Raw genomic sequence first — 16569 nt, forward strand, 5'->3', positions numbered from 1 at the left:
ACGAGAGACGGCAGACTTCCAGTGTCTATCCAGCGAATTTATAGCTCATGCTAGGCAAGGTAAAGTTTGTCCACATCGCATTGACGCGCGTTCGCTCGGTCTCTCATGACACTAGCCGAGACTTGCATAGACTTTCTAGGTCCGAGCAATGGCGTTCCAGGGCTACATAGCCGCTCCGTTCCGGGGATCCATGGAACAAGCCATCATCCACGGAGCCAAGGATGGAGGCCCATTGTCATTTGTCGGCATGACCAAAGACAATTGAACTGGCTTCATGTTTGAGACGTCACTTGGACCGTTCGTTGGACGTCACGTCACGCCTCTTCCGGCCATGGAGGATTGTGTCTGTTTTGGTCCGTGGAGCCTTTCAAGGGCCTTGCTACTGCATGAAAAGTACTAATACTAAATCGCATCTCGGCCACATCTCCTAGATTTGTTGCAGAACCCATCGTTGCTCATTTAGTTTCCCTCTCAACCAGTTCAATACAGCTTCCACCCCACCCACACCTTTTCATTCACTATCCACAATGGTACAATTTCGCCCTGAGACTGGCGGTTTGGGCTCCGAGGTAACTTAGTACTGTCCTGCCCGTGCTGTTGGATGCAACAGGCTGATATGAAGATGTGAAACAGACCCTTCCAGCCACGGTTGACTTCGCCAAATCTCATGAATCCCCTGTCGAGGGCTCTTTCTGGGCATCTGCCTTCCTCCACGGGTCTGACAACCACGACTACCTTGTTCTTTCCCACGTCATGGCGCCGCTGCCCTTCTGGCCCAAAGAAAAAACAGTGTATCGTGCGTCGATTCTCGACATCACGGATCCATCGCGATACAAAATGTTCGAATTTTTTGCTCATGACCCAAAGGCCTTTGCTAGCAGCGGCAGTCTCGACGCGCAGTACGCGGATTACGGATTTAGAGCTACGAACCCCAAGGACCCCTTGTCAGACATTCGCACATGGAGCTCGGTTCCAGGTGCCGAGTTCGATTTGACATTTTCGCTATCTTCGCCCGCCATTCTCAACGGCGGCCTTGGCCACTTCCAAGGATTCACTGGACCTTTGCCGAATGCCCCGCCTGGGCCTGTGCCAGCCGTCAACCAGTGGAGTATGCCGGCAGGAAAGGTGGTTTCGGGTCACATTGTCATTGACGGAGCCAAGGTCACTGTCGATGCTGACAAGTCCTTGACGTGGTACGATCGACAGTGGGGAGTAGCGCCTTTCGATTGGACATGGTTCCAACTGCACCTCAACTCCGGCACTACCGACATCCCCATGTCTGTCTGGTGGTGGAAAGCGAAGGACGGAGTGAAAGGATTCGCGACCATCAGAGAAGATGGAGGCATACAGAAGGTGGTTCCTATTGTCTCTCTGGAGCCATCGAACCGGACATACACTTCCAAGCTGTCAGGCAATGTGTATCCACTTGACTGGACTTTGGTCATGGTGGATGGCACAAAGCTCGAGCTGTCGAGCGTCAGGGAAGACCAAGAGCTTGTTTCCCCGGAAGGCGAATTTCCAGCTTACGGTGGATATATCGAGGTAAAGGGCATTTATGGAGGCCGCCAGCCAGTGACTGGCTATGGAGTAGTCGAGGTAGTCCCACCAGGATCCTTCTAAGTATTAAGTAGTAACTACGAGTTAAGTGGCGGTCGCCCCTACCCCAGCCAGGAGCGAGGCGTGAAGTGTATGGTGGAGTAGATCTTGATTTTTATAGCTGTTAAATTGGATCAGGTTGAAATACCCAACTTAGGCATCAGGCAGTTGGCGAGGGCTTGCGGAGAGGTCGGCAGCTTAGCTTGAATTAGATAGACTAGAGAATATCGACTTCCCTCATACAGAAGCGCAAGAAGGAGATGGAGAATACTTGTATGTCTGTTCGGGTTCCCAGAGGAAGAGACGTCAATCCGGCCAGAGGGACTTAGAGAGATGCTGCCAACAAACAGCCAGAAAAGATACAACATGTATTAAGGGATTTCCCGGTGATCTGCCGGATCTGGTGATTCGCCGGACTTACACCTACTTGCATTCCAGACATCAATCTATAATAGCTCCACAGCCGCAGTCCCAAATCTTCCAAAATTAAACACATAATGAAAATGCAACTATAAGATATGTCTCAGTCTATTTCGCAGTCATCAAGCCATCGTGGTCGCTTGCTATTCCGCTGCGGCCGCCCGGTACCCCGAAATGCGACTACCATCTCCCGATCACTCTCAACAGCTAGACAGGGTCTTTTCGGACGAGCGGTACGGATTGGAGTGGTCGCTGCCTTCCCTTTTCGGTTGTCTTTTGGTAGATCTAGGGCCTGTGATGCTACCGGCGGCTCTGGTATGAGTGGAAGAGCGACGATTATCTCGTCTCGAACGTCCGGACTCTTCTCGCGGCCTTCAGAAGCCACCCGTCGTTCATGTTGCATTTCATGTGCCATTTCCAGATTGCGACGCTTAAGTTCTTGTCGAATCTGTCGATTGGTCTCCTTCTCTTGCTGCCTGGCCTCCCTTACCTGCCGTTTTCTCTCTATTTCCGCCTCTCGTTGCCTCCTCTTCTCCAGAGCGAGAGCTTTTTGCTCCGCCGCCTTCTGCTGTCGCTGAGCCTTTTGCGATTCCTTCTGCAGAACCTCCTCTTTCTTTTGGGCGTCCATCGCCGCTTTCTTTAGGCGGGCTTGAGCGACTTTTGCTGGGCTAAACACCTGAGCTGAATTTGGATCTGTACGATCAAAGAGCAGATCTTTCAGAGCTTTACCGCGCTGTCTGCGCTTCTTTTCTTGGCTAATTGTCTCGCGGAGTCCTTGATTCTCATATCGAAGCAGTTCAACCTCAGATTGCAGGCTTTCGAGGGTGTTCTTCAGCTTTCGGCTGTTGCGGTCAGCATCGATAGAGGATTTGTCGACTACTTTGTCAATAAGTCGGCGTAAATCTCGGGCCGTAGGTTGCTGAAGGGCTAGTGATTCTGCCGAGTCGCTACCCGTATTCGAATCATCATCTTTTTTCTCAGTGATCTGCGATAGGACCACTTCTGGGTCAAAAGGCAGGAGACCAGTCCGTTTCCACCCACTCGCAATGTTCTCGGAAGAGAAGGAAGTCTCAAATGCGTTCCAAAATAAAGTCCAGAACTCACGTTTCGATAGGCCAATAAGGCCTTGTGTTTTTGCTGTCCACTGGATAAGCTGATTTGAGTATGCGGTCGAAAGGGGGCTGAATAGCGACACGTCCAAGGGTTGCAGCCGATGCGTGGAATGGGGGGGAAACACCGCAACGATAATCCGGTGCTGGTCACACCACTCCAGAAAGTCCATATTAACATGGCTAGAGTGGCCGTCGGTAATGAGAAGGCGATAATCACGACCGTTTCGAGCTTTTGCCTTAGTAAAGCGATCGAAAACACCGACGAGCCACTCTTTTCCAAGCTCGTGATTTGTCCACCCCGTTTCTGAGGTGGTAAAGAAGGCTGATTGATGTTCTGGGTCAAATTCATTGAGCCAAGAGTCCTGGACTTGTCCTGGTTTGCCTTGATAGATGAGGAATGGGGGCAGCGATGTCATGTCCTGGCTGATGCACGCCAGGAACGTAATCCAAGATCGATTACCATCTTGCGACGCACCGAGCAATTTGCCTTGCTTTTTGACGTTAATGGAAAATACTCTCTTCGTTCGATTGATCACACCCAAGAGAAATCCTTTCTCATCCGCGTTATACGTGTTGCAGGGTAGGATGTTGTATTTCTCGATTTTTGTGCGGATCTTCCACTGTCAGTTGTGAAAGGGAAGCTTCGTGCATTGGCTTACAAGCTCAAAATAAGCCCTATACCTAGAGGCATTATCGGCTCTCTTTCGCGCGATGTCCAACCCGTCGAACCATGTACAACCTAACTCATCACGATTGCGTCGAACGAAGCTGTACGGCCAGTCCTTTCCGACCTCGATTTTGGCGATATCCTGGGCGAAGTTCTTTATCATAGGTAAGGTAGGGGGAATGCCACGCGATGAAAGCTTATGAATATAAGCGATAAGATCCCGTTCTTGTTGTTTTGACAGACGTGACTTATACAAACTGTCGGCATCTCGTCTTGACCGCTGTTTGCCTTGATGTCGGCGTCGCAAGGTCGTCTCGTCGCAATTGAAACGCCGTGCAGTCTCAGCATAATTAACTGATTCCGACGATTTCAGGAAATCAAGGGCCTCATCAATCGGCGCCATGGTTGTTGAGTAATTGTCGATTGATGTTGAGTGTGCGAAGTGGCGGTGATCCGGCGGATCACCAGATCCGGCAGATCACCGGGAAATCCCTTATTTGGTAGAATCAATTATCAACCTGATGAGGAAATCGGTATTGCTTGAGAGTGTCTGATCGGCACAGTGACTGCTTGAGGTATCGGAAGACCCATGAATGCATGGATTCTTGGACAACTGGCGCGGAATCATCCTAGAGGGTCGCTACTTGACGTCACAGCGCGGGTGGGCCCCAGGGGGGGTCAGTGGCCCATCTTTGACCTAAAAGAGAAGAGAGAGACCAGGGGGATGTCATTAGCTAGCTGAGTAAGCGGATGAGATGATACCGTAGAATCTCGAAAAATTCGTCCCTGGCTGTGGAGCCTCTGGTGGGCCCGTCCCCTTGTCGATTCTCTCACACGAGGAGCGTGGAGGGAGGAGGTTGGATGGCATCCCTGTTCTTATTGCTGATTAAAAACAGTGGTGGTGGATCTGGCCCACCAGAGGCTCCACAGCCAGGGACGAATTTTTCGAGATTCTACGGTATTGTTGTGTCCGCGTGCAAAACAGCGCACGGGTTTCCTCATCACTGCCAGGAAACAAGACTCTCTACGGATACCGGGTTATTATTCTCACCATATGGGCTCATCGGACCGTATCTATCAGCTGGTGGTAACAGGTCTTTGTCATCAAAATAGCCCGGACCCGGACAAATTGCCCAATAGCCCCTAATCACCGGGCTGCAGCTGATGGCATGAGATATATGTGTTACGCACTCCTTACTACCAGCTAAGCATAGTAGTTGGAGATTAAAGTTCAATAGTTCATAGCTAGGACAATGCGGAAGTAATGCTGGTTCGGCGAGGCCTCAAAGGCGGGAGCAGACAACCCAGGCAAGCGGGCCTGTCAAACCCCTCAGCCGCTTACTTAGACTACGAAGGCCCTTTTGCTGGGTCGGAATATTCCGAGCGGATGACGAACCAGACGGTGTTCTCTAGACGAAACCCTAGCCCAGTTGAACTGGAATGACTCGGTTAACAAACAAGTTTCGCGTCACCGACAACCCGGGACCATGCCACATGGCGCCAGACCATGATGAGTCAGCGGAGACTGTCCTTACCTTACCTTAATGCGGATCTCTGAGAGTCGGAGCATCACTGCGGATACAGGCTTCGAAATACCCTGGTTTCCACGGAACATCAGGTTGCTTGCATGCCCGATGAACCAGCCCGGCTAGAATTGTGTAGTATAAGTAGCAATACGATTGCTTCAACTCACAACTGTCCTACACCAGTATCCTCTTCAATACCTACATCTCTCTTCGATACTGCCTCTCACACTTCCAGCCATCATGGTCAGACTTGCGCCCCATATTCTTTTCTCTGCCACCCTGGTGTCGTCGGTGTTGGCTCGCGCCAAATACACCTTCAAGCCGGAAAAGTCGACTGTGTATCAAGATGTACGTGAACCTTTGGCACGATCCACGGCGTCGTCTTTTTTTTTCGGTCTTCTTTTGACCTCCTTGTAATTTGTCGTTTTGGTATTACGTTGCTAACTGATAAAAGCCTCGCGTTCCATCACTCGTCGATCTTACTCACAGCCAGTACGATGACCCCACCGGCACTTCTTGGTGGGTAAGCTCCTACATCACCAGCGAAGAAGGCAAACAGTATCTGGCGCTTTCTCATGTCATGACTCCTTGGCATGACCTCTGCCGATCATCTGTTCTCGACTTGGATGCCCTCAAGTATTGGGTTCACCTCGAGTACTGTGAGAGGGTCGGCAACAAGCTGAGTGACAGCTCTGTTCCTCTGGACGCAGACTTTGACACTTATGGTTTCCGGGCCCTCGCCGACGATAATGTGTCCAAGATGAACGCTTGGGTCACCACCAATGCCTCTTTCTCTTTCGACTTGACCTGGGAAGCTACGAGCAAGATTGTATTCAACGGTGGTTCTGGTATCATTCCGTTCGGACCCAAGCCGCGTAACGCAACCGAATGGGGAGTCCCCGCGGCCAAGACGACCGGCACCCTCACCCTTGACGGCAAGACAGTTGCTGTGGATACAAAGAACTCTTTCAGCTGGTACGACCGCCAGCTTTCCTACGGTTCCCCTCAGAATTGGACTTGGTTCCAGCTCAACTTCCCCGGAACCGATATCAAGGCGAGCGTCTGGGCGTATGACTCTACCGAGCCTTCCAAAGACACGGCCAATTTCGTTACTATTCGTCGCGATACCGGCAACACGGTGATGGGATACACCTTGACCCCTGACGCGTCCAATGTGTGGACTTCGCCAAAGTCCGGCATTGTCTACCCTCTGGCCTGGAAGCTCAACTTTGAGAACGGCGACCATCTGGTGGTCAAGTCTATCCGTGATGACCAAGAGATGTACGGACCCATGACCAACTCTGATTCTGCGTACGAGGGCTTCATCACTGTGACTGGCAGTTTTCTTGGCCAGAAGCGCGGATTCGGTCTGGTCGAGATGGTCAGGATCTAATTCCACCAGACACCGAGACATTGCCTCGTGTCAGTGTCCCTTCTTTTCTTGTCTGTCGTCCAAAAAGGGAGCAGTGAGCAGCGAGTAGCATGTGAATGGCGATGCATACGGATACTTGTGGTACTGTATGCCATGGGCCAATGCTAGAGTCCTACTCCGCAACTTAAGCTAAATTATAGAAACACCCATAGACTAGACCATCTTAATTTCTCTCAATAGACTTTTGCCCCATGGGCCTGCAACAGACTTTAACTCAGCTATGAACTCCTGTATGCTTCGACCTGTGGTTAGACTGAATCTCGAGGACGACAATAGCTAATGTCAACTGTTTCAACCTGACACACAGATGTAATATGGCACAATCCACTGCTCGGAAATATTTTAGTAATTGAGATATTTGGCATTGCCTCGTCATTGCTGTTGAAATCTATTTCCATACACGTGAGGTATAGGGTAGCAGACTGGGAAGGACGAAATGAGTAGAATGGACGCAGTAGTAACATGTCCAGTAGCACAATGTGCTCAACCATGGTAACTACGTTACAGTGTTAAGAGCATGGCGGAAACAGTTATTGGATCTAGCACACTTAATATTTCTATTTGAGTAACACTGCGAGGTCTGGTCAGCTAAAGTGAAGAAAGGACGACAGCTTTATGCACCTTCACACAACCCCAAACAAAGTCTAGCAGATACCCTTGAGATATTGATCAATAGCCGCCAATGCTCCATTCACGCCCCTGACATGAGCGAGTATGTGCTGGTCAGGTCGCACAACAACAGCACCATCGCTTTCTAGCCTCATGATATCTAACCATGACTTGGGCGCCCCAGCTTTGACCACGTCTACAGATCTTACAGTAATCTGACTGGCACCGAACTGGTAGGTAGTTTCTGCGTAGCTCGACGCTGCGTGGAAAACGACAAACTCGTTTTCAGGAACCAAGTCCAGTGTTGACCTTCCGTCAGCTAACCATGCGTGTGGTAGACGTGCGCCAACAACTGACGAAGGATCGTACGACCCACAGTCGGTACGGATTTTGGTAGGGTCTAGGGCATTGTCGTATATGTACCCAATCTGGAGGGCGAGTGAATCAAAGTGCTGCTTGTTTAAAGCCAAATCCTGGTCAAAATGTTGCTTCAGTTTGGCATCATCAAATGAACCGCCGTGCTTGGAGATGAGGTCTACCGCTTTGTGCACTCGCATATTGAACTCGGCCCAAATGTCTTCGTTGTGTGCGGATTGTACAGAGTTGGCAATGGCGACTGGCCGACGTTCTTGAGTATAGGTACCAAGCAAAGGTGGCATCGTGGCCGACTTGGAGCGCAAAAGAAGTCCCGCCTTCCAAACCAGGTTGTGCACGTCAGCAATGCCCGTGTTGATCCCGAGGCCACCCTGGGGAGGGAAGGAATGAGCGGCATCGCCAACTAGATGGACCCGGTGAGTTGGGTCGCTGTAGGTGGTTGCTACTCGTGCCCAAGTGTACCATTGGTTCACCGACTGGATCGTGATATCCACGTCGGGTCCGACACAGGGCCGGATCACTTCTTCACATCTGGCATCAGTAAAACTATCAAGAGGCTCTTGAACAGGGTTAATAACCCGGGCGTGCACCCAGGACTCGGTTGGATGATATATGACGAGCCCTGCCTTGTGCTCCGGGTGGAAGCAGAAGGATAACTGACCGCGCCTATCTCTGTGGTGGTAGGCCTTGGTCAGGTCACCAGATGCGTGGATTGAACAGTAGAAGCGCTTTGGCCGCTCGACCGTGTCTGGGGAGTGCCATTGAACGTTGACCATGGCCGAACGAACAGTTGACTCGCTGCCGTCTGCCCCTATGATATAGTCCGATGTGATCTGAAGGACTTTGGAAGAATCCAAGCGACTTCGGATGACAGATACAGGTTTGCCAGCGTCAATTTCGAGAGCTTGCCAGTCCCAAGGGGCATAGATCGTGACATGGCCAGTCGAAATAGCTGCCTGCTCGAGAAACTCTTCCAGGATAGGCTGGGAAATGTTGAAAAGCGGCTCCGGAGTAACATCCTTTACCGCATCGTCCTGTCGCTCATACGGCAGTTTACCCAGCTCGTGGTCTGCCAGACCTAGATTGAAGCGGACCCAAAACCCATCCTTTTGTGATGTGCCGATGCTTCGCAGCCTGTTGACGTCAAGGCCCACCTGCCTGAAGATTTCAAGAGTTCGAGGATTGATAGCATGGGCTTTAGGTTGACCGAGCCTCGTTGGATATCGAGTGATGATGGCGGATGAGATGCCCTGCCTTGCAAGGAGATAGGCTGAAAAGAGGCCAGCAGGACCGCCTCCGACAACAACCACGGGGACAGTAGCTGGCGGATTTGTTTGACTGGCTGAAGTCGCGCGACCTGACTGACGGACCTTTGAAGTTGTCATTGCTGAGTGAGCTGTGAACTGGAGAAGAGATTGAGGTTGGATGGATATTGCGCCCCCTGACAGGACATTGGCAGCGGCGTTCCATGCCATCCTAACTGCTTTTCATATCTCGCCTAAGACACAGAGACTGAAGTTTGATCAAGCTACCCCAAGCCAGCACGCAACAGATCCGGGGGTGCAGATCGTCCTCGGGGCGTTTCCTCGGATGTAGTAACGTCCGCCAGCTGGTGGATCCTACTCTACTGAGCTCGGCTTTTCCGGGGAACCTACGCGGAACGGGAGTTCTGGACAGAGAAAGGCCCGCTGAACATAGGCATGGTATGTGCCGACCGAGCACGTGCGAACGGGCTTCAAGACGTGTTTAACACGATCTTGAGCCCATGTTTGCTAGTTTCGTCCTTGTACAGACACTCCATCCTCCTGCGTAGGAACACACGGGGGTATCTAGCTGCCTAGTAAAAGACAACATGCGGCATTACATAAGTGGTATGCCATGCATTTGGGCGAATAGTAAGACATCCGACAATTAAAGGTCCTGGAGATGTTGAAACTAGTCGCTTGCAATCGAAGAAATGGGTGAGACGAGCGGTTAAAATACAAGGCGTATACTTTATACAATATACTCAATGATGATACTTCAAACAGCAGAAACAGCCAAAACTCTCTGCACAGGTAGTATAATAGTCTAACCGTTCTTTCATCGGCGCAAAGCAACTGTTCCTGAAGCTAGCTAGCTAGGCTCTCATCGCGTTTCTTAGGCCTTCTATCTTTATAATACTGACAGGCATTACGTCTCAGTCAAGCCAATCTAAAAAAGTGTTTGCCTATTTAGCAGACTGCAAGTTTGCTTTTACTTCCTCTACCAATTCTAAAACATCAACCTTTCCTAGCGGAGCAGATTTATTCCAAGCAGCAACTTCTTTGACCACACTCCAGACCGCCTGCAGCGCCTCTGGTGAGATCCCGAGTCCTAGTGAACCCTTGAAATGACTTTTAGTCTGTCGTGTTGCCCCTGTTCCTGCGATGGCGCTTGCGACAATCAGTTCACTCAATGGCAACGTCTGGATATTCTCAGAACCACCAATCAAGAAGCCAAACACCGCTGCGTTGGCTATATATGCTATTGGCAGGTCAGTATTGCCTGAATGACCATTGTTATGGAGCTGAGGACAGGCGTACAGATTTCTGGAAAATATTCAGCAATCATATTTCCGACCTCTGCGTTTCCCACGGCGTGGTAGATGGCTCGGTTAGTTTCGTATCCCTTGGCAAGCCAATCTGCCTCCCCGAGAAGAGGCCTGGATTTCCAACCGTATTAGCAGAGGATGCTTGGGCAAGTACTATCTCAACTGACCTATCAATTTGACTAGGGACAGTGATGTGATCTTGGCGGAGTTCATTGACTAATCCCAGACAAGCAGGCATAGAGTTGGGTAGTCCAAAGAATGGCCAGGTAAGACTAATGCCATGCCTGAGTGACATAAAGCATTCTTTCTTCCGCTGATCTGACTGGATCCTGGTAATATCTCTGAAGAGCCCAGCCACGGCGTCACCGCGCTTTTGCGCGCAGAGGACCACTGCCTGCAGAGATAACTCTCAATCATTGTCCCAGAGGATCTCACTGGATGAATGTGGGGGGGTTCTCACTACAATTGCCGAGGCTACTTTGCTAATGCTCCCACCGTCCGTATCCTCAAGCTGCTTGACAAGATTGGCGAACAGATCCGAATCGTAGGGTGCGGCGTTCGCGGAGAGGTTTGCGTTGGTGTACTTGGAGCTAAAGTCTTGTTGGGCGGCCATGATTCGTAATTTAAAGCGGCTGTATTGAATGCAAATACATAATTACAGCACGCGAGGAAGACGGTCAACTTCATCTGTAACATTTTATAACTCTGGATACACCTGGCTGGCCGTCAAGTCATCGACGACGGTACCAGCATGATGCTGGTTGGAATCGTTCCGGGGAACCACATGCGCCCCGCCCAAGCACTTAGCTAACACTTGACCAGTTTAGTTCATGTGGTCCTTTGCTCCGTGGAAAAGATGCTCCGGCGTCTCTACCGGAAATGATCCCGGAGGGACTTCATTCCGGATCTCAATGGCTATTACTGGTGCTCTAGAGCATCTTGGCAGAATTCGCCGTCCAGGGTGCTTACTCACGCCCCGCGAAAACGATTCTTGACTTCCTTCTAATTACCCAGGTCGTTCATCGCATAGACTTGATTAAGTTCCATTCCAAGCAAGATGGATTCTGTCACGAACGATTCCCAGAATGAATATCACAGATTTGTACCAGCAAGAGGTTTGTTCTAATTGCGCTTTGGACTGTCACCCATCCCCTTTGAACTGCGAGGGGGATTTGATCCTGATTTATTTGCTTGCAGACTGGGCTCAATCCAACGGCCTCGACGTCAGCGACCCCTACACGTACTCCCAGAAGATCGTCACCAGCGATCTTTTCCAGCCGATATGGAAGACATGGAAGGCGAATCTAGACGCTCCTTTCTACGGCGTCACGAACAACGGTGTGAAAAGAAAAGACCTCTATGCCTTGCAAGACGAGGGCGCACCGACGGAGAACATGGTAGGTAGTGAGACACGGAGGATCGGGCTATAATGGTTCCGTTGGTTACATCTCACCTCTGACACCATAAAAGGTCGCAGCTGCGCGTAATATAGTGGACGCACTCAGCCCGGAGGAGAAAACGTTAGCCCTTCGCCCCGTGGACTCTGATGACTGGTTAGTTCCCACTGTCTTGACAGCACAATCAGAGAGAACTCATCAAGCCTGCTTTAGCAGAAAATGGAGTAATCCAGAACTCGTCATATTCCAGTGTGGTGTCCGCCTGGAGAAATTGTCGTCAGCAAAAGTTGAGCTTATCATGGAGCTCTTGAGGCAATCCCTAAGCGAAGCTGGCTTTTCCAAACTGCGTGGAGCAATGAAGATCAATAAGTTCTTGGGTGAAATCTGTGGCTGCCAAGCCATCCTGAACGAATACAGTTACTGGTGAGAAGCCCAATACTGCCCGGCCCTCGACCTAAAAGCATGTTCGATCTAATCTGACCGTCGTTTCCGTCGTCCTTGCCCGCAGGTTCACTTTGTTTGGGGAACCGTCAGTGACACAGCCTTGGGGATACATGTTCTTTGGCCATCACGTATGCATTAACGTATCCGTTTTGAGAGGCCAGATGGTTATTGGACCAGTCTTTATCGGCGCTGAGCCTTTTGTAAGTGAATAACCACCCATGCGAAATACTGCAGATATTGTTTCTCCCGCAGTGGGCTCATCGGTTCACACTGGCATCTAGATCATCGACGATGGCCCGGACAAGGGTGTCCAGATCTGTGCAAGGGAAGGGGAATTGGGCTTGAGTTTGATGCGGTCACTGGCACCTGAGCTTCAGCAGAAGGCGCAAACATATGCGCGAATGCACGACCAGGCTATGCCAGAGGATCGTTGGAATCCCGCCGACCAGGTATGGTGTTGCGCCTCCGTTAACTGGCTGTGCCAAAATGTGCGACTAATGACCTGCCACCCAGAGGCATCTCGCTGGTGCTTTCCAAGATAACCGCGTGATAGCATACGAGGGAGTGCTTATGTCGGATACGACTCCCGAGCAGCAGGAGCTTCTCATGTCCATGGTTGCGGAATTCCTCATCCTCCTGCCTCCTCAGCCCTTGGAAGCGCGTCTGAATCATATCCGATCGTGGGCATCCGAAACATACTTTTCGTGGATTGGGGGCTACGGCTTAGACGACCCCTTTTATTATCGCATCCAGAGCCCGGTTCTCATCTTGGAGTTTGACCACCACTCCGGCGTGTTCCTTACTAACAAGGAGCCTGCCAAATACCACATCCACACAACGCAGAGACTACCAAATGGGAATGACTACGGGAGGGAGTTGAAGCGACTGGCGAGATCGATGGGTGTGCTCAAGGAGTAGAGGGGTGGAGATGGTTCAATTCGTCAGGGTATCATAGCTGCCACAACGCAGTTTGGGGCGAGGCGGTCCCACCTGGCAGAGCTATAGCGCACCTCTTTTAGTAGCATGTCTTCTATTCAACGACGTATTTCAATACTCATGCTATGCAGTGCTGTCTACAGCTAAGTTGACTGGGTGCCACGCAAGGTTTCCCAGAATTTATGGCTGATGCTGGCACCCATGTATTCGTAAAGTACCCGAGTACCCCGTAACTAGACCTAACAACCCAGTGAATCCTACTAACTCAGCAGTAAAACAGCGGCCAGTGCACTAAGTTAACTCGTCAATAGACGAAAGATGCTTGCCACATTCGGTACAGCGCGTCCCGCCCCCGCATCTGAGGGGGACCCATGTACTTACCCATGTCTCCCTAGTCTGACTCGGGGGTTTCGGGGTTCCCAACTCCCGTCCGTCTTCCTGGTCCCCTGTCCCCCCTCCCCGTACAGTTTCATCCAGATGAGCTCTGTCCTCCTCATCTTCTCCTCGTTTCATCGTTGCGTATCCTGACAGCGGCACCCATTTGCCCCTAATTACGGCCTGCTAACATAGCCCCGACCACCACGACGGATCATCGTTGGCAAACGTAGGAAATTGCCCAGCTACAATGGCTGGAATATCACCCCCTTCAACTGGTGGCCGAGTACAGCGTGCGACGCGAGTAGCCAGGGCGTGTGACTACTGTCGCAAGAAAAGGGTAGCTAACCCTCTCCCCCCTTCACGCTGCAATGCTTTAAAGATGTGTTTCCTCAGCCGTGACAGCTTCTAACGACTTGACTACAGCTCAAATGCACATCGAATCGATATCCCTGTCTCAATTGCCAGCTCTACAACGCCGAATGTACCACAAAAGACCGCGTTGGAAGACGGTCCATCATCGTCAGGAACAACGACCAAGACGCAACGAGTGCCGCCGTCTCAGGGGGGGTCTCCGCCACAACACCACCGGAGGAGCCGAGCATAGATGTTGCAGTCAACTCCAGCGCTGATGCCTTTTTTGCCTTGGCCGACAATGACGAAGAAGACGAAAATGACAACGACGCGAGCAACAATAATGTCAACAGCAGCCACAGCAATGCCCATGGCCATCACGATGGCAGCAACAATATGGACAACAATATGGACAACAGCAGTATCACCCGTGCTATAGACAACAATGACTTGAACGGACATCATCCCGACAATCAAAACAGCCTGTCAGCGCTACCGTGGGCAGAGAATCAAGGATTCGATGTCGTGAATGAAGCGTCACAAGACTTCGGACACGTGCTACGCCAGCTCGGCATCGGGGTATCGTCCAATTTCTGGGAACTGGACAGAACAATGCTTACCAACATGGCCAACACGGATGCCCATCTGATGGGTGGTGTGGACGGTAGCGACAGGCTCGAGATGGGTCAGATGCCACCGGATGCGATCCCTATTCCCATCATGGAGGGGCCTTCAGCGGCAGCCTCGTTTGCTTCTCCCCCAAAGTCGATAGCAAACTCAACCAACGGGAGAGTATCCGCCATCGAGTCGTTAACTACGAGAGACAATGAAGTTTTCCCTTCAAAACAGTCGCTGCCTCCTGGTGTCTTTATTCGGAAAGACCAGACCTTGACAAACTACATTGGTAAGTACCCTCTCGCTGTATCGCGTCTGCTGCTCCGCCCACCTTCACACGTTATTGATTGAAACCCGCTAGGCTTGTGCTCGGTAGGGGCAACGTTAGCCTTGTGTTTGAAAGACGCGCTTGACAGCCAGCGTGTTCCCTTGGACGCTAGTTCATTAAGCTTCTTGATCGAAGCAGGGCCTCATGTCGACGAAGTGGGATTCTTATCTCTGTGTGACCTGTCGTCACGGAAGTTGCCCCCTCGTGCGGAAGCCTTGCAACAGATCAATGGTTAGCATATCAACTACGTCCCTATGGGTCTCCCAGCCAATCACTAACAGTCCCGAATCACTTAGCCTATTTTCGAAACCTGAACACCTTTTACCCGATTCTTGATGAGGAGTCCTTTATGGCTCGGGCTGACATGTTTTATACGGCACAAAGGCCACTGTTGAGGGTCCTCGACTACTCTCTGTTCTACCTGGTGCAATCCCTAGGAGCGCTCTGCATGCAGCATGATTCAGACAACCCCAGGGCATATGAGAAGTATGCTGCCGCTGCATACGAACAGGCTTGGTCTTTGATACACGAAAGTATAGGGATGCCATGCGAGACATCCTTGCAGATTCTACTGCTTCACGTTAGCCTAGCTCGTTCCCCGAACATGCATGGAATTTGCTAACACGTGTCCTGGCTTAAGGTTGTACGCCAGATATACTTTGGCAAATGCGGCATTGCATGGGTCTTCTGCGGAATTGCTATCCGTATAGCCCAATCTCTTGGCCTGCATCGGAAAATCCCTGAAGAAATTGACCTTTCGGATAGCCAACTACGTCTTCGGTCACGGCTCTGGTGGATACTGCTTAACTTTGACTCGTATGCTTGATCCCCCTCGCGTGGTATGCCTCGTGTCCCGAACCTGACATGTGTATTGTTTCAGAAATCTTTCACTATCCCAGGGACGGCCTCCGGGAGTCGAGGATACAGCGCATGATGGAGAGGTGGTTGTCGAAGGAAAGAGTGATGTTCACTCGGATCCGTCGTATCCCACCTTGTCACTGGTGTATATCTGGACTTGCCAGCTCGGCCAGGTCCAGAATCGCTTCTGTAACGCCATGCACTCCAGGAACGATGGGTCTTCAAGGATTGAGGCCCTTGTTCAGCTAGACCGAGAGCTTACCGCATGGATGGATAGTCTTCCCACATCCTGCCGACCTGGCTATCCAAACTTGTCATCTTCTGACATTCGGCTGCATATATTGTTGATACATCTTGAGTGCTTCAATCTGCTACGGGCCATTCACTGGGCAGTCATCACGTTGCGGCCAGCCTTGACTCCAGGAGTTGATGCTGAGAAACTGGCGGCGCGACTTCAAGCGAGCGATACACTCTGTGTTGAAGCGGCACGATCATTCATCAAAAGTCTGAATGGGTATGTTAGAGCAATCTAAATATGGAGAAATGAGAGGTTATAAATCATCTCTCGTGCCTAATGCTGATGCATCCATAGAGCTATGAATGATTTGGGGTGCAGGAAAATATTCGTCATCTGGTATTTATTTCACTTCCACAATCCTTTCCGGTTATTTGGTACCAACTACTCTGTTGCAGCTTTCACACGAACAATTACATGGCCGCTATAGCAACTTTGTATCGCAGCATCGCCAGAAACCCATCCTCCTTCTCGGCACGATCCGATCTGGAACACCTGCGAGCAGGCAAGATGCACCTGGACAGGGATAGCACCGACAGCGCGATAGGGCCTGCATTGACGCATGTCATCAACAGTATGCTCTTGTCGGCAGAAAGTGTTGTATGGAAATAAAGGGTATGCTGTCAAAGATCTTTCAACTGGTAGACTCTGTTCGAGT

General features: G+C 50.9%; 6 protein-coding genes across 6 annotated transcripts; 4 read left to right on the plus strand and 2 right to left on the minus strand.

Moving 5' to 3' along the window:
* Positions 1–527: 527 nt before the first annotated feature.
* On the plus strand, positions 528–1620 carry BGZ61DRAFT_541011 (uncharacterized protein; the record flags this gene model as incomplete). The annotated part of the gene is made up of 2 exons (XM_046254987.1): positions 528–569; positions 634–1620. The coding sequence occupies 2 exons, from the start codon at positions 528–530 to the stop codon at positions 1618–1620; spliced, it is 1029 nt and encodes a 342-aa protein (XP_046094790.1).
* A 3748-nt stretch (positions 1621–5368) lies between these two features.
* On the plus strand, positions 5369–6912 carry BGZ61DRAFT_510826 (uncharacterized protein). The gene is made up of 2 exons (XM_046252083.1): positions 5369–5669; positions 5815–6912. The coding sequence occupies exons 1-2, from the start codon at positions 5562–5564 to the stop codon at positions 6712–6714; spliced, it is 1008 nt and encodes a 335-aa protein (XP_046094791.1). The 5' UTR covers positions 5369–5561; the 3' UTR covers positions 6715–6912.
* Positions 6913–7412: 500 nt separating this feature from the next.
* BGZ61DRAFT_317155 (FAD binding domain-containing protein) lies at positions 7413–9047 on the minus strand (the record flags this gene model as incomplete). Its single annotated transcript, XM_046238886.1, has 1 exon — positions 7413–9047. A coding segment is annotated over one exon (1635 nt), but the record flags the coding sequence as incomplete, so codon positions are not given.
* Positions 9048–9946: 899 nt separating this feature from the next.
* On the minus strand, positions 9947–10922 carry BGZ61DRAFT_372580 (uncharacterized protein; the record flags this gene model as incomplete). Its single annotated transcript, XM_046242184.1, has 4 exons — positions 9947–10242; positions 10302–10404; positions 10464–10703; positions 10770–10922. The coding sequence occupies 4 exons, from the start codon at positions 10920–10922 to the stop codon at positions 9947–9949; spliced, it is 792 nt and encodes a 263-aa protein (XP_046094793.1).
* A 444-nt stretch (positions 10923–11366) lies between these two features.
* On the plus strand, positions 11367–13068 carry BGZ61DRAFT_541016 (uncharacterized protein; the record flags this gene model as incomplete). Its single annotated transcript, XM_046254988.1, has 7 exons — positions 11367–11424; positions 11507–11706; positions 11780–11862; positions 11920–12129; positions 12215–12350; positions 12432–12599; positions 12664–13068. 7 exons carry the CDS (start codon positions 11367–11369, stop codon positions 13066–13068), a joined length of 1260 nt encoding a protein of 419 aa, XP_046094794.1.
* Positions 13069–13711: 643 nt separating this feature from the next.
* On the plus strand, positions 13712–16523 carry BGZ61DRAFT_541017 (uncharacterized protein; the record flags this gene model as incomplete). The annotated part of the gene is made up of 9 exons (XM_046254989.1): positions 13712–13801; positions 13888–14719; positions 14792–14989; positions 15055–15338; positions 15399–15462; positions 15524–15597; positions 15658–16130; positions 16209–16250; positions 16310–16523. 9 exons carry the CDS (start codon positions 13712–13714, stop codon positions 16521–16523), a joined length of 2271 nt encoding a protein of 756 aa, XP_046094795.1.
* Between the last annotated feature and the right edge of the window lie 46 nt (positions 16524–16569).

The sequence above is a fragment of the Ilyonectria robusta genome (genome assembly GCF_021365365.1).
Source record: "Ilyonectria robusta strain PMI_751 chromosome Unknown BGZ61scaffold_52, whole genome shotgun sequence".
Classification (NCBI taxonomy): domain Eukaryota; kingdom Fungi; phylum Ascomycota; class Sordariomycetes; order Hypocreales; family Nectriaceae; genus Ilyonectria; species Ilyonectria robusta.